The 20,387-nt window shown below is 42.5% G+C and overlaps 1 protein-coding gene across 3 annotated transcripts in view; it reads left to right on the forward strand.

Annotated features, from left to right (window-relative positions):
- The window catches only part of LRRK2 (leucine rich repeat kinase 2), a 124,311-nt gene that overhangs the window by 8,009 nt on the left and 95,915 nt on the right, over positions 1–20,387 (forward strand). For all 3 annotated transcript variants that reach the window (XM_084811012.1, XM_084811013.1, XM_084811014.1), the window contains 6 exons: positions 3,611–3,699; positions 5,771–5,905; positions 10,222–10,356; positions 14,291–14,422; positions 16,320–16,439; positions 18,650–18,777. In XM_084811012.1, coding sequence (XP_084667138.1) covers positions 3,611–3,699; positions 5,771–5,905; positions 10,222–10,356; positions 14,291–14,422; positions 16,320–16,439; positions 18,650–18,777 — 739 coding nt within the window. The remainder of the gene's footprint in view (positions 1–3,610; positions 3,700–5,770; positions 5,906–10,221; positions 10,357–14,290; positions 14,423–16,319; positions 16,440–18,649; positions 18,778–20,387) is intronic.

Consider the following 20,387-nt stretch of genomic DNA (forward strand, 5'->3'; position numbering starts at 1 on the left):
AAATTCGCCCATGCCTGTCCATTTGAGTTCGCTGATTCCCAAGATGTCGATGTTCAATCTTGCCATCTCATGTTTGACCACCTCCAGCTTACCTTGATTCATTGATCTGACATTCCAGGTTCCTAAACAATATTGTTCTTTACAGCATCGGATTTTCTTTTCACCGCCAGACACATCCACAGCTGAGTGTCCTTTCGGCTTTGGCCCAGCCGCTTCACTCTTTCTGGCGCTACTTGGAAATACCCTCTGCTCTTCCCCAGTAGCATATTGGACACCTTCCGACCTGAGGGGCTCATCTTCCGGCGTCATATCTTTTAGCCTTGTGATACGTTCCATGGGGTTTTCTTGGCAAGAACCCTGGAGTGGGTTGCCATTTCCTTCTCCAGTGGACCACATTTTGTCAGAACTCTCTGCCATGACCTGTCCGTCTTGGGTGGCCCTGCACGGCATAGCTTATGGCTTCACTGAGTTACGCAAGCCCCTTCGCCACAACAAGGCAGTGATCCATGAAGGGGATTACTGCACTTACAGGGGTGCAAATAAGAAGAAACAAATCTCTGAATGTCTATTGGTCTTAGGAAGTGCAAGACTTACTGTATATGTCTGTGTGTCACTTTAAATAAGGCGGACAACCCGCCTGAAGCTTTATGGGAGGTGTAAGGCTAGCAGTTGAATCAGTTGGGATGTATATGAGGGAAATAATCCAGGATCACACTGGATAGTGAATCCAGGATCACACATAGTGGAGAAGACTCCAGTGTGACCACCGTTAAAATATTTTGCCTGTATTAACCCTAATAAGAAAAATATCCCTGAAAACGTAGAGTGCCTTTCATCGTTGGGAATAGGGTGTAGTTGTGATAAACTAAGAATTCATTCTCCCAGGGCAACTAGAAATGCTCTATCATAGATCTGAGCTGTGGCACCCCTCTTTTTAAAAATTAAACTAAACACCGCCTATCGTCTCTAGGTTGTATTTGAGAGCACAGTATAAACAATTTCCTTTGATACCTTTAAAGCATGTAGGTCAGGGGTGGGGAATGTCCAGCCTGGAGACTAAATCTGGCCCTCCTGGGATCCCATTCCTGTCCTCCAGGATTCTCCCAATGGTCACACCCCCTTCCCCCCAGTCACCAGTCATTTGATGGTTTCCTGGAGTTTTTGCAGTATTTTTCCCATTCAAAAAGGTTGAAACGCCTTTCCTAAAGCCCAGTTACTGGCAGTAAGAGCTTTAAGGTACAATGTGCTGGTTTGTTTTGTATTTTTGGCCTAAGCCCTTCCCACCCCTTTTGCCTCTGGACCTGCCCACCACTGGAATGCAGCCCCTGGAAGCTTCTCCGAAACAGAAGTGGGCCTTCGGACTGAAAGAGGTTCCCCACCCCTGACATGGCTTATAATGCTGCTACCTTCACTCCTGATTAACCTTATGGAAATACTCAATTTCTGACTATATCTGCTGGTTTTTCACTGTTACTGCGCATGTTCTGTTGGCACAGTGAGTTTAAGGGGTGCACTACTGTGTTACCCCAGACATGGGATTCCATAGCCCGCCCAGATTGACTCAACAGGTTTAGAGGAAACTCGTCCTTAGCCCTGTCTTCTTTCATCTCACCCCTTTCTAGTTTGTTTACATGGATTGAATGCTAAGCTAATAATTAGACCCTCTGAATAAATTTCACCCTGCTATGTGACATGTTTTTCCGTCGCGTCGAACCTTTGCTTGGAGTGTGGAAGTGCAGTGCAATGTAATGATACAAGGAGGCTGCCCAGGTGACAATTTTGCCCTTGGAATACGCTGTGCAGCATAATAAATATTGACAAGACACTATGGCAACTTAAAAGTTATCAAGGTTAATTAGTGTGTTAGCTGAATCTAAATGTCACAATCTCTTTCACAATGACTAAATTACTCCTTCTCTAGTTAATGCAAAGAGCAGCTAAAAACCTACAGATGCTCTTATTGAAATCCAACAGTGATTTTAAATAATGAATAACTTCAGGAGAATTATAACCGGGAGAAGAGCCTTCAGTGTGGTAGCCCCCTTCGTGTGGAATTCCCTGTCTTTGGAGGTCAGGCAGGCGCCAACATTGTGTTGCTTCCAGCACCTCCTGAAAACATTGTTATTTCAGGAAGCCTTCCTTGAGTGACTGGCTATGGTTTTATCAGAACTCAGTTTATCAGAACTCTGTTTCTTTTTTTAAAATAGTAATTATTTTAATATGCTTTTTATTCTTTTCTCCTAGCTGTTCACCACTCTGAAATCTTTGAGTGTGGAGCGGTATATAAGTATAGTTAAATAAATAAATATTTGAGAACCTTCAGTTTATGAATACCCTGCTATATAGGCATCCATCTGGTGGATTGTGGTTAAATCTGACCAGGGTGATTTGGCTGTGAGCTTTGCCACCTTCCCAATGGCAATACTAATCTATTCTGCCAGAACCTATTTTGGTTCAAGGGTGTCTATACGTGTGTGGCACAGTGGGGGAAGTGGTAATAGTTTGTACAGCATCTGCCACTGATTATCCAGCAGCTCTTTATTTCTTACTTACCTCCTATCACAGCATTGCCCCAAATAATTCAGGTGGTATACGTAGTACTTCCCCCCTTTAAATACTCATAACAACCCTGTGAGGTGGGTTAGGCTGAGAGACGGTGATAGATTGGCCTCAAGGTTTTTGCACTTCATGGCTGAGTAAGGATTAGAACTCAGGTCTCCCTGGTTAGCGCACATCCTTTGTCTGCATGTGGATGAGAACTTGCATGTATACGTGTGTCATGACGAAGATGAGAACGAAGGGATCTTTTGCTGAAGTGTGTTGTGTGCACAGCAGATTATGCACTGTACTTCGACAAAGTGGGGAAATAGCTACAAAACAGAAAAATGCTTAGCTAGTGTAACAAGCCCCTAGGACATGGACCAGTATGCTACTTCTAACAATGGTAACAGAGAGACAGAGAAAAGCGGAGGGAGGGGAATTAGCTTTTGCCAAATGAGGAGTGGGGAGGGTGCCATTGAAATGCCAAGGCAGGGTTTGGAAGGCTGTACAAGGGGGAACTTGGCTGCTGGTGTCATGGGGTGGGCCACATGAGGGGCAGAAAGGATAGATAGAGGAATAGAAGGAAATAAAGTTGAAGCGGTTCTATTTACCTTCTTTCAGAGTAGGGGGAGCACAAAGGACCTCATGTCTGGGTAGGTCACGGATACTTAGAAATTCACAGACTATGCTCTGGCTTTTGGTTGGTTGCAAAAATAGAATTTGCAGTGGAGAGCCAAAACAAAAGGCTACTCCCTAGAAGTCCAAAGTTCGGTATATAGGTCCAGATTTGATGACAGTAGCCTGATCTAAGTAGTGAGATCTGTGTGCAGAAGCATGCAGATTCACATCTGGATATCCATCTTGAGTGTGGTTCCCATTTAAATCCCATTGGCTGGTTGTGTCTTTTGAAGAATATGTGCATCTCCATCTGGGGCTACTAATTGTTCCACACAGCTAGTGCTCAGTAGGGACCTGGGTGTCTGTCTGTATGTTCACCAAGTGTGACTTTCGTAAAATCAAATTTTGCATGTTTTGGGCTACTAACATTTTTTTCCTCTTTCTACTTTAGGCACATTCTTAAGATGCTTAAAATCCACAATGCGAACATATTCCTTTCAACAATTGGCCTCAAAACATTAAACCTGCTTCTTTCTTCAGGTACCATATTTTCCTAAAGAGTATAATTTCTGAGGGTTAGAGCACTGTGCTTATTGTTGCCAGCTTTTGTTTTCAGGCTTATGGGGTAAAACACCTGACTTGGTTTTGATTTTAATATCTCTCTCTAGACAGATAAATAGATATAGATATCTAATCTGTGTGTGTGTGTGTGTGTGTGTGTGTGTGTGTGTAGATATACAGGGTGGCCCCAAAATAGGTATATAGTATAGTTTATTTGCATTTTATTACATTGTTTATTACCTTTACATTTGTTTAACACTGTTTAATCTCTTACCTGCTCGAAATGTATTCCATCAACGTTGCAACATTCCTCGAACTTGTCCAGAACGCTGTGACACACAGTACGACGCAAATTCCAACTGTCATTCTGAGTCCACCCACACATCTTCTGCTCACACTTTCTCTCCCCCTACCATCAACATTCTAAACAACTGTATACCTACTTTTGGGCCACCCTGTATGGGGGGGGGGGGCGTTAATAATACTTTCTGTATCCTAAGCCATCCCCTTGTACTCTGGTCTGTTGCAGCCCAAGACATAAATACAAAGGAGTAAGCAAAGTGTGTGTGTATGCCCAGCCTGTATGTATGTATGTATTAATTTTTATTACATTTATATCCCACCTCTCTTCCATTGTGAAACTCAAGGTGGCTACAGGTGGTCTCCCCTCCAAGCACTGACCAAACCCAGACCTGCTTAGCTGCAGCAAGGTGGCTGCCTCATTCGCCTTCAGATTATGCCTTAGCCTGTATCCTATTCCTGGGTTGAGCAAGTAGTTGCTCCAGTAACTAGCAGAATTTGTGCATAGAGTCAGATAATCCTTGGAAAAAGGGAGAAATTGAGCCAGATGGGTCCATGGTTCACTTTAAGGTCCGCAAGGGAGACCCCAGAGAACAGGGGGGAAAACTTCCCAAGATTTGGGAATTGTTCCACCATTCCTCAATACTATGCACGTTTCAGTGAGAGTAGGGATGCACTGATCAGTCTATTTCTGGTCGGTACTAGTTTTGCATGTCTTCATTCGTGCGTCTGTTCCCTCCCCTTTTCACATTAATCTGTGATTAAAAAAGATTTAAAATGTGCATGAAAATGTACATTTGAATATGTATTTTTATCATAGTTTCTCACAAAATACACACTTCTTACACTGCCATCCTATGCATCCTTACAGTGCCTTAGTTACTCAAAAGTAAGTGCCATTGAGTTCAGTGAGGCTTACTCTTAGGTAAATTGGTATAGGATTTCAGCCTAAATGTTCTTTATTCTGTAATTCTGTAAATTTGGAGAAGTGCAAAATCCAAAGGGTAGTTACGTTCTGAACCGCCCCTTAGTCCAGGAGTTGCAGATCATGTCACTTTGCATCAAAATTCGCACAGATCAACTTCCGCAAGCAACTAGAAGGAGGGGAGTAAACAGCAACCCACTTTATGCTCTTAAGTGAGAGAGCGAGGGGTAGGTCTCTTACTGTGCCTCTTGGCATAATAAAATTACGCATGAGATGCAGAGTGGAGCTTTCATCTCCCCTACTAAAGGGTTCATAGTTCTGCTGGGCAGGGGCTGTCTCGCATTAGGCTGTACAGACTTCAAAGTGAAAACGTAAACTGTGTTACTAGGGAATACAGGCGTTACTTGTGCTTTCTGTACAACTGGGTCTGTTCGTGTGCCTTTTTTATTTCTTAAATCCTACATTGTAGATTGTCAGAGCCTGTGAAATGTGTGCGAAATGCTACTAACAGTTTTGCACTTGAGAATGTTTCTAGTGCTAGTAATATTAACAGTGATGGATTATTTGGTTGTAGGTCCCACTGATTTCACTGGACCTTCTGAATACACAGGATTGTAGTGTAACTTAGGCTGCATTCTTATGCACACTTAACTGGGAGTAAGCCCGTTTGAATTTAATGAGGCTTACTTCTGAGTAGACATGCATAAGGTTGTGTGAGAAAATTTTATTATGAGACAATGTTGCACTTTTAAATAGATTATGATTCCAGAAAGAAATGAATATTTAGTTAGCAAATGACCTGCAAATTTTCTCTTATGTTTGTAGATGAAATAACACTTCTTCTCTTGGAAGAAGGGACGGATGTATTTTTATTGGTATTTGATGCTATGGACACCTATTCTGATAATGAAAAGATCCAGCAATACGGATGTAAAGCTTTGCACATGCTTTTAGAAAAAGGTAGATAATATGATTATATATTTTTGCTCTCTGTGTTTGTGGTGTTGCCTGGAGAAACAGGAAAGAGGTTTGTAAAATAAGGCGTCCATGAGGGAAAACAGTTTTGTGGCTAGATTTTCAACAGAATCATTTTAAATTTCTCATTTTCCAAGCATTGTTTTTCCTTGTCAACCAATAAAGCAGCAAAATTAATTTTTGGAAGGTAGCAGTGCTAAACAACATTTTTCAGGGAAGGGGAGATTAATAGTCAAGCTGATGCCAATTAAAGAAATAGCTTTTAAATGGTCTGAAGCTGTGTAAAGACAGTTTGCAGTTCAGAATAGTTTGAAATTGGATCACACTCCTGGGTGCTGTGAAATGTAAAGTCACTTTTATAGTGATGGGCTTATTTTAATGCTTTCCTAGCAGGGCCTAGTTTGTGCCACAGCTCACGAGAGCTCGTCCCCAACAACTGCTCTCGGTATTAAAGCTGAGTCTTAAGTAATAGTGCCTTTACAGAGTGTCTTTCCCTCATCAATGAGTATTTACTGCTTGTAAATAGACATTTAGTGTTAAGGAGCAGTGTTTCTAAGGGTAACTGCATGCCTTCCAGGTAGGCTTGAGCCCTGGCACTTCTCTCTTTAGAAACTGATTGGCTCTGGGACACCATCTTCAAGTCAGCCTTGTATTTAACAACTTGCCTGGTTGCCACTGATGGTTAGGAATTAAATGCAGGCGAGTGAGGGAGCTGGCTGATGAGGGATGGATCAATACATCACTCCCTGGCTAGACTGCTTGTTTCTGTGCTAACTTGCAGAGGAAGGAAAGTCGCTTTCTCTTAAGCTCAGAAACGCAGCAGGTTGGCAGAAGGCGGACAGATCACTCTGTGTCCTTCCTCCATCAGTCCACTTAGTAGAAGGCAAGTAGTAGTAGTAGTAGTATTTCTATACTGCATTCTTTGCCAAAAGCCAGCAAGGTGGAGCAAACCAAATTTAAACGCGGAAACCATAAAAACACAAAAAATCCAACCAGCAAGTTATTGAAACAATTAAAACAACAACATACTAAAAATAGTTTAAAAGGCTGCATTAAAGAGACTTGTCTTAACACCCTTTCTGAAAGCTGGGAGACTGGGGATCAACCATAATTCTGGAGGGAGTGCATTCCACAATTTGGAGCAACACAGAAGAAAACCCTTTCCTGTGAGCCTGAAAATGGGCCTCTGTGGGTAATGGCACCCTCCAAAGGGCCTCTCCTGCAGATTGTTATACCCGGGTGGGTTCATAACAAGACAAGCAGGCCCTTAACTAGCCAGGTCCTAAGCCGTTTAGGGCAGCCTTCCCCAGCCTGGTGCTCTCCACATGTTTTGGAGTACAATTCTAACTATTCCATACCATCAGCCATGTTGGCTGTGGCTGATGGGAGCTGAAGTCTAAAACATCTGAAGGGCACCACATTGGGGAAGGCTGGTTTAGGACTTTAAAGGTTAAAACCAGCACCTTGAATTGAGCCCAGAAAGCAATTGGTAACCAGTGCAGGTCTTTCAAGATGGGTCTAATGTGATCTTGATGCCTTGCACTGATTAGCAGTTTAGCTGCCACATTTTGCACCAACTGTAGTTTCTGGACACTCCTCAAGGGTAGCCCAACATAGAACACATTGCAGTAGTACTAGCCTGCCAAGAAGCTAGTAGCTTGCATCCCCATGCTTTCCATCCCCTGTGACCAGCATGGAAACACAACCTATTTGCCTCTTAGCAGGCTAGTTTTAAAAAAGCAGGCCTATAACTTTCTGAGTTTACTTACAACGCTGTTCCAAGTAATCTGCACTGTAATTTCCAGGTTTTATTTAGTCCTCTGCGGTAGAAATACAGCATGCCTTAATGAAGATAGAGTTCCCTGTTTTAAACTTCATACTGCCCAGCTATAATACTCCTAAATAACAATTTTCCTACAGTACTTAAGCAAATACAGTCAGCAAATAAGAGTGGGACATGTTTGAGACATGTCACTGCTCTGCAGGCTTGAATACTTTGCGTACGTGTAAATTCTTTGGGTTTTGAAGATACCAGTCTCTTTCTTCTGCCTCGTTCATTGCATTATTTCTAGTCCCCACCCCGATCTTGTTCTGTAAAGTCAGACCACAAAAGCAAACAAGTAGTATTGATTTAATAACGGTTGACTTAATCATCTGTTTTGCACATAATTATGTTGAGTGATTGAAAGCTAACAGACCAGTTACCATTTTACACGTTGTTGTGATCCCAGCATGCGTACTTCAAGTTCTTGACAAATATTCCTTCCCCAACTGGAAATGACTTCCAAATTGAGTAAATAATTAATACCATGGGCATGCCTGGTGCTAAGTCAAATTGGCCTGCTAAGGAGCCCAGAGACCAAGGAAACAGCTGTTAGTGAGCCATATTATATGGATAATGGGGCAAGTGGATAGTTTTGTGTGTTGAGGAAAAAACATACAGCGCTCTTGGTTTTGAAAAAGAACTAGCTCTTTAGCTGGTTTCATTAGCTTTGCTGTTGCTCTGCTCTCCACTTAGATGGGAATTAAGGATGATAAAATCAGAGGTTATGTGGGAGTGGCTCAACTGACAGCCAGTGCATGCATTAGCATGGTTAAGGGATCAAGACAGGCGATAGGACTGTGTAACCCCTTCCCTGATTTAAGGGATCAGGAGTGTTCTGTGTGCTTCAATCCTGTGAAGAGAACTTGCTTGCATTTCGCTGAATCGGGGGACACAGACGTAAGAAAACTTAAAGGAGTACCAATCAGTCTACTCTAACAGTGGTGTAAGCCAGTCTTCCCTAACTAGGAGCCCTCCAGATATTTGGGACTACAACTCCCAGTGTTCCTGACTGCTGGCTGGGGCTGCTGGGATTTGAAGTCCAAAACATCGGGAGGACGCCAGGTTGGGGAAGGCTGGTTAAGCACTTTGTGATATAGTGCAACAAATCTTTATCATGCTGGCAATTACTGCAAGTTGTGTTAAACTTCTAACATGGAGTGTCTGTAGCTTTAGCATTGCCACCAGAAGGCACAAGGGACGTGCTTTGCTTTAAAACTATGTGTTCCCACTTGCAAAGTTCCCAGGTCCCCACCTACCTTTGATGGGGGAAAAAACTGGCAATTTTTAAAAAAGGGAAATTTCTAGGCTGGGGGCAGGGGGGAGGGAATACAGAAGCATAACTATATTTGGTAAAATGTTTTTCTTGCGGTGTCTACGCAGACGTAGGATGAGACAATGATACAGTTTGTACAGGAAGAACCAGACAGTTGGAAAAAAATCTGTTTTGGATGAAGCAGGAAATCCAAACACTTCACACTTGCTATTCCTCCACATCTCTATTGTCTAGAAAATAGAATGTTCCCCCTATACAATAAATGTACATTTCCCCTACACAATAAGTATGCAGATTTCCACTGAAAGGACAACTGGCACAGGTCCTGGATAGGGGAAGATACATTTTCTTTCCTGTCCAAATGAAAAAAAGGGGCATCTTCCAGTGTCTGGGAAAATGTGCAAGCTATTATCATCTTGGGATACATACCCCTTGGGTGGAAGAGATGGGAAAGGGTTTTTTTTGTACAAAACAAAGAGCCAGTGCAGAGGTTACTGCAGCTGGCTCATCTTCCACAGCCCAAGAAAGAACTCCTCATGAGCAAGGTAACATTGGAAGACTGAACTTGTATTAGGTGAACAGGAAAAACGCATGTTACAATTTTCCTATTTATAAAAGGAAACATTTTTATTTTTTGTGAACCACCCAGAGAGCTTCGGCTATTGGGCGGTATAGAAATGAAATGAAATAAATAAATACATAAATAAAAGAGGAGAGATCATCACCAGCTCAGAGATGTGGAGGATCAGGAAACTCAAACGTGCAGAGACGGGCAGGGGAAGAAGGAAAGGAGGGGAAGAACTTTGCCCAGTGTGAGGCAGAAATGGGTGAAGACAAAATGGAGCAGGGCTGGAATATGAAGCAGGCACCTCTTTTAATCTGCCACTGGTCAGGGGAAGTTGTCTTCAGAGATTTTTTTTCAAGGCCTCCTCTCAGTCTCCATGCTTGAGGCCTAGGCCCAGTTTATTTTCTGTCCAGCCCCGCTCTTAATTTTTCTTTCCAGGTGTTACTTACCTGGAGCCAGAACTCCACCTCTTTTTTTTTTCATCCTCGCATATTAGAATGCTCAGATTTGCTTTGGTGGGAGACAAGAACTTCCAGAGCCCATGCTTAGAAGAGAGCAAAGAAGCAGGGATAAAATTCGATCAATGTATCCACAATCTTCTGTTTATGCTGTATTTATGTATTTGTTTTTCAATTCAGTTCCACAGGAGCAGCTGATTGAATTTGTTGAGGACAAGGATCATATGATCATACTGAATGTGTTTAAAAAATTCCCAGAGAAAGAGGACATAGTCCGTCTTGCACTTTTGTCTTTACATTCACTGGCTGGACCATGTAAGTATTGCCATTTTAATATTGGTGGGCTGAGTGTGTGCACCATTGAGTTAATCATCCATTTCCATTTGGGCCTTGTGCACTGTGGCCTATGACCACCAGGTAATTTTTAAAGGAGATGTAATTGGTGAACTCTGGTCTGCATGTGACATCTGACAATGATTTCTGAGCATGGGGATGGGCGCAACCTTTCTACATATAGGCACAGTTCCTGTGTCCCAAGTTCAGTTCACGACTTCTCCAGATAGGGTTGGGAAAGGCTCCTGGCTGAAACCCTGGACAACCACTGCTGTAGACAGTACTGAGCTAAGTAGACCAATGCTCTGACTTGATAGAAGGCAGCTTCCTATGTTCCAAATACAGAAATTCTGCAAGCAGAACTTCTACTGGCACATAGCTATATGGTGAAAACCACCGTCACCTACTTGATTTCTTTGCTAGAGACACAGAAGCACAGCCAGATAAAAAAGTGACAGATTCAAAAATGAGATTGGCAGGAGAGGGAAGCATCCAGCTTGAGCAAATCAGCACAATGGCGACAAAACCGTCTTCCAGAATAACAAGAAAACAACACACACTTTCTGTCTCGCCACCCCTTACATTTTCTTCTCAAAAACCCCCTTCGTATTGTCTAAAATGAGCTGCTTCAGAATCTGCTTTACTGGAAATTAACCCCCCCCCCCCCCCCGGATAATGGTTGACACACATTTGCAGCCCTTTTTTAATGGTGCTTCCTTGTTTGTAAACGGAGGGCAGGAAATGTCACTGGGGTTGATGTCATCCAGTTGCTCCCAAAAGCTAGAGGCAGGCTCTTGCATTGTGCTTCTGAACAAATGTGTTGTAGTGCAGCGGTGTGTGAAACAAGGTGTGACGCAAGGGGCTGCTTCAAGAGAACAGGTGGAGATTCCTTCTCTGGTGGGTGTGAGCCATAGAATGGGTGGCTGCTGCCCCTGTGCCCTGCCCTGCCCTTCCCACAACTGGCATTCCACAGCAAAAATGGAAGACATTTGAAAATAAATGTTTCTCAGAATTCTGTTTTGAATAGTGTAGCGATGCAGTGGGACTCTGTGTGTTCCTAAGATATTGTGAAGGTTTTGTGCAGACATAATCATGCTGGTCTAGCAGTAGAAATACATAAAGAAGGGCACAATCCTATGCATGTCTAAACGTGCATAGGATTGCGCCCTAAGATGGTTTTATTGTACACAGTTCTGTATAACAGTGTATTTGATCTGTTTCCCCCAATCTGGTACTCTCTAGATGTGCCGGACAACACTATCCCCAGTCAGCATGGCCACTGGCTGATGGGGATTGTGGACCAGTTAATCTGGAGGGCACCCGGTTGAGGAGTACCCAGCACTGTTGTAGGCATACTGAGCTAGATGGACCCAATTGTCTGACTTCTAATGTTCGTAAGAGTAATACTATTCTTGTTTAATAATGGAAGGAAAACAACTTTTACAAGAACCTAATCCTGGAGGTTGGGGGGGACTTCGGGCAGTTTCAGGGTCAATTTCCAGCCCTTGGACTCACTCTAGGGGGCCGCACTCCTGTTGTCGCAGTGGCTGCAGTGGCAATAAATAAATAAATGGTAGCAAACCGCTACAGAGACTCAAACCTCTACAGAGACTCAAAATGTTCAGCTTGAAAATAAGCTAAATGTGGCCCTTTTGAGTTTCCGTAGTGGTGTTGCCACTAAATTTTGGAAGCACACTGTCTGTTGTTTTGCCTCTGCACCACTGAATTTCAGCAGTGCAGGGACAGCAGGAGGGGTGGTGGGGGGTGTACTCAAGGCCATGAGTGGCCACATGTTGTCTCCTGCCTGCATGTTGTCCACCCCTTTGTTTCACTGGCTAAAAATGTCTTTTTTAGATTGAAGTACACCAAAATCAGAGATGATAGCTGAAAACATAATTTCAGTGGTCATCCAAGACAGAAAGAATTTGATATGCAGACTGTAACATATAACTTTTTAACTCAGAGTGGACTGTCATGATTGTTTTTCTACCATCCTAAGATTATCTTGTTCTTGGTTATGTTCTGGTGAGATTCATGTGGGATGTGTGAAGGATCAAGTTTCAAAACATTAAACTTCTCAGAATTCTGTTTGAATAGTAAAGCAGGGAAACACAACACAACACAAGTTCAGCAAATCCTTTTGCAAAATGTGCAGTGGCTTGTAAATATAACACACACTGGGTACATCACATGTTTCAGTTCATAAATCATCACATTGTTATCCTAATGTCATGTGACTAAAAATATTGTGGGAATCCACTCTTGCTTTTAGTGTATTTTACCAGAGTGATTCACTGCACTAGACTATGGTCATAGCAAAGAAAATAATAAAATGTTTTGTTTTTGCTGAAAACATTTTTATTTATCAAGCCTTCCCTGACTGACCAGCCATGGTTTTAGATAACATAATCTGATTTAAAATATTTTTTAAATTCTGATTCAATATTTTTAAAATTCTGATATCAAATTCTTTGTGTCTTGGATGAGCACTGAAATTATATTTTCAGCTATCATCTTTGATTTTGGTGTACTTCAATCTAAAAAAGATATTTTCAGCCAGTGAAACAAAGGGGTGGACAACATGCAGGCAGGAGACAACATGTGGCCACTCATGGCCTGGAGTACACCCCCCCCACCCCTCCTGCTGTCCCTGCACTGCTGAAATTCAGTGGTGCAGAGGCAAAACAATGGACAGTTTGCTTCCAAAATTTAGCGGCAACACCACTACGGAGACTCAAAAGGGCCACATTTAGCTTATTTTCAAGCTAAATGTTTTGAGTCTCTGTAGCGGTTTGAGTTACCTAGGGAGGTGATGGGCTCTCCCACACTGGAGGTGTTCAAGACAAGGCTGGACAGCCATCTGTCAGGGATGCTCTGACTTGGATTCCTGCATTGAGCAGGGGGTTGGACTCGATGGCCTTGTAGGTCCCTTCCAAACCTACTATTCTATGATTCCTTCCTTCCTTCCTTCCTTCCTTCCTTCGCTCGCTCGCTCGCTCGCTTTCTTGCTTGCTTGCTTTTTATTGTTGACCGCTTGGAAATCTTGTCAGATATAGAGTGGTGTAGGAATCCTGTAAATACATAGATAAATGGTGAAGACAGGCATAATATCAAATTAGAACTCACAGCAGATCCGTCAGCCACTGAATGAGTCTGGATTCCTCCTGGCTTGCAATGTGAAAGTCCGACTTTCTCACTAGCAAATCAAAGAAGTCAGTCTTGCCTCTCCCCCATGCCTTAGGTAGGCTGGCCACCCCCGTTTCTGAATAAAAGAACTGCTTGCACACTTATCTTTATCAATTCATTAGTTTCTTTATTAATAAAAAAAAAACATTTTAAAAACATGCATCAGCTTGGTGATATGATTGTGATTAATGATTTGTTTATGGTGGTAGCAGATTTGATCAACTGGCACTCCAGAATTAAGCACATTTATTTGGAAGTATGTTTCATCGATTTCAAGATAGCATACTTCAGTGTGCTTCAGATCAGAGCCTTGGACAATATGTAAAATGGAGGAAATACAATGGTCATGTAAAAACTATGAGATGTGCAGTAAGCAATAGTATGATGAAAACGTAGTTCTCTTCATCTACAGAATAGGTGACAAAGAAATGTACTGGTGTTGTTGTTTTTAAATAACCATTTGTTCTCATTCAAAGGATTCAGACTTGTCACAATTTTGTCTTCATTTTCATTATCTGCAGATACATTTTCTTTAAAATTATTTATACTGCAACCACAATAAGATACTTAACAATAGTTTTCCAGAGTTTTCTAACTCTCTGATTAAATATCCCCCCTCCCTTCACATGTGTTAAAGCATCAGTCAGTTTTTAAAAATCCTGTGTATATTAAAATAGCATGAACCTTTTTTCTTACGCCAATATGTTTATTTCTTCTATGTTGTTTTTAGCTAGCAATGTGGAAGTTCTGATGTCTGGAAATGTGAGGTGTTACAATATCGTAGTTGAGATGATGAAAACATTCCCCAAGAGTGAGCCAATTCAGGAAGTGAGCTGCTGCTTGTTGCACAAACTTACATTGGGTGAGTCCTATAACAAGAATATTATGCCCTTTGATTATTATACCTAGTGAGGGAAATAAGTAGCAAATGGGTATGTGGTCAAGCTCCATGCCCATACTGAAGCTTCTGTAGCTCCTCTTTTTAAGACTGATCTTTCTGCTTTCTGACAATCATCTCTGGAATCTCAGAGGAATTTGGGGGAGCAGTCTCAAATGCTTCACGAGGAGCTTAGTTAGAAAAAAATACAGCCATAAAATCCTAGTGCATGCACAGAAGCACTCGGGGCACACCTGGACAAATACATAATCTTACTATTAATAATCTTGTCTGAACTAGTATGAGGCCTTATTTAGTCAATAATTTTCTCATCCAAGGGCAAATACCTTAATGGAAGGGAGGAAACCTACTTGCATGAGAAGAATAAATCTGGAAGGGACCTACTCACATTTGGGTGTGTGTGTTTGCTGTTTCATAAAGAAAATATTACTTAGGGTGCAATTCTATGCATGTTTAGACACAAAAAAGGTCCTACAAAAGTCCTGGGCTATGCTGAGAGTTGTAGGACTTTTTTTTTGGTCTAAATATGCACACTTAATGTGTAATACGTGTGTCTGATATTTTTTTCGGTGTGGGGGGGGATTTCCCCTATGTGAACATAACTTTGGTTTCACGATTCTGAATTTGACTTCTTAAAGGTACAATCCTATACGCACTCAATAAGCTCCATTGAAAATAATGGGCCTTACTTCTGAGTAAACATTCATAGGATTGCACTGAGAGACTGAAGAAAGTGCCCCATAATTACGGATGCACGAAAGTCACTTACCTTTCGCAGATTCTGTTTATGGTTGGGGGGGAGGCGTTCCGTCCCTCCCCCCAGAATCCTCGCTGGGGGGGAGGTGCTCTGTTCCTACCCCCCCCCCCCCGGAATCCTGGCTGGCCGGCTGTGCTCCACAGGGATTCTGCGGAGCCGCTGGCTGGCTAGCAGGGATGCAAATGGCGGCAGCCGTAGCCGCCACCGTTTGCGTCCCTGCAGTCAGCCGTGATAGGCTACGTAAATGTTTACGTAGCCTATCAGGGCTGGCTTTAAAAAAAAACAAAAACACGCGCGTATGCAAATGGCGGCGGCCATGGCCGCCGCCATTTGTGTTCCTTATTTTGGCACGTCTTGGTCTACATAAATATTTACGTAGACTAAGACGGTGTACGTGCATTTTTTTTTAAAGTCAGATGTGATAGGCTATGTAAACATTTACGTAGCCTATCACGTTTTTTTTAAAAAACCTAGCCGTGATAGGCTACGTAAATCTTTACGTAGCCTATCACGTTTTTGTTTTGTTTTGTTTTATTTTGTTTTGTTTTGTTTTGTTTTTAAACTGGAAATGGCGGCGGCGGCCGGTCAGAAGACTGGCCGCCACTGCCGGAGCTGCCCCCAGGAAGATCCGCCCAAGGTAAGTCTCATCCAGGGGGGGTGGCAGGCCGTTCTGCCACCGATTTCGGGGGGCCGAATGTGCTGGCATTCGGCCTCCTCGAGATCCATGGCGGAATTTTCGTACATCCCTACCCATAGTACCAAATCACATTTTTAAAATAATTGCGATTCTGCAGAAACATCCGAATCAGTCAGGGGCTAAGACAGTGCTTCCATCAGTGCTTTTCTCTAAAGCGCCACGGTTTTCCATGATTGCCAGTCTTTATCACTCCTGCTCTTACAGCTCCATCCAAGTACAAACAACTCACAGTTTGAGAGGAAAACTGAGGGGCCGTTGATGAAAAACTTGTATTTCCTTGGCATGGATTTTTTTTAAAGATGTTTGTCGCTTCAGGCTATAGCCAGCACCGCACAGTGTGTGTATAAAATGCATGCGTTCTGTATTTGTACACTCAGTTATCTTTTTGAATCTCCTCTCACCCCCAGAAAATTTTTTCAATATCCTGGTATTGAATGATGTACATGAATTCATTTTGAAAGCCGTTGAAAAGTACCTTGAAAATGCAAAGCTACAGGCTGCAGGCCTCAGTTGCTTGGCTCTTCTCAGTAAGTAACTATATAAGTTAAAGTCAGTTAAGTTTCTCAGCTCTTTCTCTCTGCTAGAATACTTTTCCTATCTGTGACAGAAAAGCTAGTATGCACAAGGGCATATCTTTACCCTTGCTCAAACGGGAAAACTCTAAAGGTCTCTGAACACAGTGCCTGACACCTACAAGATCTTTATTGTGAGCTCTACTTATATTTATCTTCTGGTTCTTCAAACCATGGCCAAATCTTTTGAATTCTCTTAGCAGCCCAGTCTTGGTTTCACAGCTATCTTCCTACACTGTGGATTGCTACGGGACTGCTACTGAAAATAGCTTCCTCTCGATGAATCCCCCGGGTCCTGCCCACAACGTGTAAGGGTACTTGGCTTAGGGACGGACCAATCTATCAATTTTGTTTCAATTTTTTCCAGCCTTAAGTTCACGTTGTCGTGGATTTTGAGAATTTTTCTAATCTTAAGTTTGGTTCGTCCCAAACATTGAGAATTAAAAAGCACATGTTTACATGAAAATTCGAACACATTTTTGTTCACATTTCTCCAAATAAATGCATTTTTGAATGCAATTTTACCTAATATAAACATGTTTGAATGTTATTTTCATGAATATATGCATTTGGTGTGCACATTCCCCTATTATACACAGTTTTTTGATTGGAGAACTCCATTGCAAAGGATAACTGAATTTCAGTTCACATATTGATTTGAAAGCACAAAATTAGGTCATTTGATTGTAGATTGCCATGGGGCTGTCAGATTTCTTCCCCATCCCTAATCTGGCCCTGTTCCTCTGGAATATTGTTGAAGTCTCCATGTTCCAGCTGAATGAGACTTTCAACATGAGAGCCCGGATCCATGGGTTTATGTCTGGGGCAGGGATTTGCCATGGGGAGGCTGTTTCTGGCAGCATTCCCATGGCACCTCATAGCAAATAGTCCAGTTCTTAGTCTCTCCTATTCTCTTTCTGACACCTAACATTCCCATTATCTCTACACTGGTCTAGTTACCAGACAGATCACCTGCACCCCTGACTTTGCATCCAACCTCTGTCAGCTGCACATCTGTTTCCCCTGCACCCTGACAGTTTCCTCAACCCTAGGCTATCTCCCTCCCTGGCCTTCTGCTTCCTTAGTCAGTGGTGGAGGCATCACCATCTTGCCTGTTGCTTAAAGCCATCCCCAACCAGTGCTTGAGTTCCAATACAGCCTGCCAGTTCCCACTCTTGTAGGCCTCTCTAGCTCTCTGTGCACTTCCTTGATTGCAAGGCAGGACATTCTCTTTTTGGTCCAGGTACCTAAGAACACAGGCACATGCTCTCATCTCTTGGGATAGAAGTCTCCCGTTAGAGTCCCAGGCCGCTTTTATCTCTTGCAGGAAAGTCTCTTAAAGGCTTGATTGATGATGAATTTGCTGTCTTTCACTCCTTTGAAACTTCACAATCCAGGTGGTGCAGTGGCCAGATCAAAAACTGGGTAGCGCTATGGAGGAAATACAAGGAGATGGATAGGGAGGTGGAATTGACTTGGGAGCCTGAGATTCCCTTCTCCTGTGATATGCAACTACTATTTGCTCATACGATCAAAGAAATCCTCATAATGTTTTACCTAGGCAACCTGTTATCTTTATTACAGAGTGTCACGTCATCTCAGTTTGAGAGACTGTAATGATCTGAATTACTTTAGCCCAGGACAGTCAAGAAGCAAAAAACCGTCTTGAGTGGGAGGCAGTTCTAGTACATAGCCTTACTGGTCATGAGTTTGCTTTGGATTTTAAAGAACCTTATTTATTCCAACTGAAAGTAAAGCAAACCGTAGACAGTAGGAATACGTGGGCTTAAGTATACAAGTTTACATTAACAGCATTGTAGGCCAAGATGGACAATGTAACCTATAGAGAGAGGCTTAATTATGCAGTGCTAAAATGTTCTGATATTAGAGATTGAGTTTCAAGTTTAACAAAAATATATTCACAATTTTAAAATCTCAAGCCAAATAGAATTTTGCTCAACTCCTGCCAAAAGCTTCCGCTGTAAAACTGTGTACTTGCTTTTTCTTTTACTAATGACCAGCAGGTGCCAGGAAAAAGAAATGTAAATCTTTTGCAAATGATGATTATCACGTTTCATCACCTTGGCTAATCTGTGCTGCAGTGTGAAAACAAGTGGATATTCACGTATTCAAAATGCGAATAAATTGTAACTTTTTTCCTCAAGCGGAAACAATATTTTTAAACAGAGACTTGGAAGGAAAAAAGGAGGATGAGGAAGAAGAAGAAAAATTATGTTGGTTGGAAGCCTCTTATAAAGCACTAAAATGGCACCGGAAAAATAGAGATGTACAGGTAAGACACTGGGGAAACATGAGAAGGGAGTCTCAAGACACAGAATTAGAATCTTGAATGATATATCTTATTTAAATTGTAACTGGAAGAAACAACTACCAATTTGGGTCAAAAGACTCTTCTTGAACATTTATTTGTTGCTAAGCTCTTTATATATTATACTCTTAATTTGCAAATCTGATTTACAATCCTCATCATTTCTAGTTTTCACAAGAGGGCTAGACAGGAATTCATTTGACTGTTATGCTCATTTTACTGGTGGTGAACTGAAGCTCAGTTAGGGCACAATCCTATGGCTGCTAGTCAGCGGCTAGACGGCCATAGGATTGGTCGGTTCCCTGAGAACCGACCTCCACCCCTCCTGCACTGCCTTGTAGGCAGCGTGGATCGGCCCCATGCTCCACCCTCGTAAGAGCAGTATGGAGTGGGGAAAACGGGGCGTTCCTGGGGGTGGGGAGGTCGGAAATGCTGGTATGACACTTCCTATGTGTTGTCTGGCTGCCGCATCCCGCGCTCCGAGGTTCTGCGACTAGATAGCCAAAATCAGCTGTCTACTGCGAAAGCCGGGTGGGGGGAGGGAGGAGGAGATCTGCTCCTCACCGCTCCTGCTACCCTGCACTGGATAGCTGGTTGCCCCCGGGCTCAGAGGCGACCTTCAACCCAGATAGGATTGCTCCCTTAGTAGCTTTCCTAAGGGCACACTGGACTATGTGTTAGTGCAGGCCAGGAAAGCTAGCAGGGTCCAGGGGTTGGAGTCTTGGAGGATCCAGTACTGCCACTGGGCTCAAAATGTTTCTGTTGCATGAGTGGGATGCATTGAGAGTGCAACAGGAACTAGCAGTTCTGACAACAACCCCTGGAAATGAACAGAAATGCTCTTTTCTGGAACCTTCAGGTTCCACTGACCTGCTCCATTTTGGAAATGAGCATTTTGACTTATTTCCAATTGCTGCAGGATCCACTAGCTTCCTGTTGCGCTAGTGGTGGGTTCTGCTAGCATGTGGGCAGCATTGGATACTGCCCTTGGACTTGCAATATAAGACATGGGTTTAAATTCCATGGCTGCCTTAGTTTCTCACCTATGATCTAGTTTACAGGTTTGTAGACTGGTTTGCAAATTAAAAGTAGGCAAACCATACCACATATGGTATGTTACGTACCACCTCGTCATCATTTAAAAGAGGGAAAATTCTTCTGCTTCAATCAGACTAGGACTATGAAAGCCCAGTTGTACATAGACATAGATTTCAGCACACAGGGGTTTCATACGGTAGTTTCTAGGTGTGTGATCTAATAACAGACCTGGTCATCTGAATGGGAAGAAGGAAGGGCTGGTTGGAAAAGTAATCAACCAGCCACAGAGATCTGTTGATGTTAGCTGATGTCATCATTTTAAATCTGATCTTCTATGGTTCAAGGAATCCTGGGTCAACTAAGGAACTTTTGTCAAATGAAATGAATATTTTTTTTAGAATTGTAGACTTTGTGAAGTTTTTATAGTTTGGCCATATTTTTTCATAATAATATTGGTTCCTAATGAGTTCTCATAAAATGCTTTTTTGTGTTTTTTAACACACAAAGAAATGTTTAAGGGTGCAATCCTCTGGCCG

The sequence above is a fragment of the Heloderma suspectum genome, chromosome 7, assembly GCF_057233095.1.
Source record: "Heloderma suspectum isolate Gila_16-S chromosome 7, 16-S_ref, whole genome shotgun sequence".
Taxonomy (NCBI): Eukaryota; Metazoa; Chordata; class Lepidosauria; order Squamata; family Helodermatidae; genus Heloderma; species Heloderma suspectum.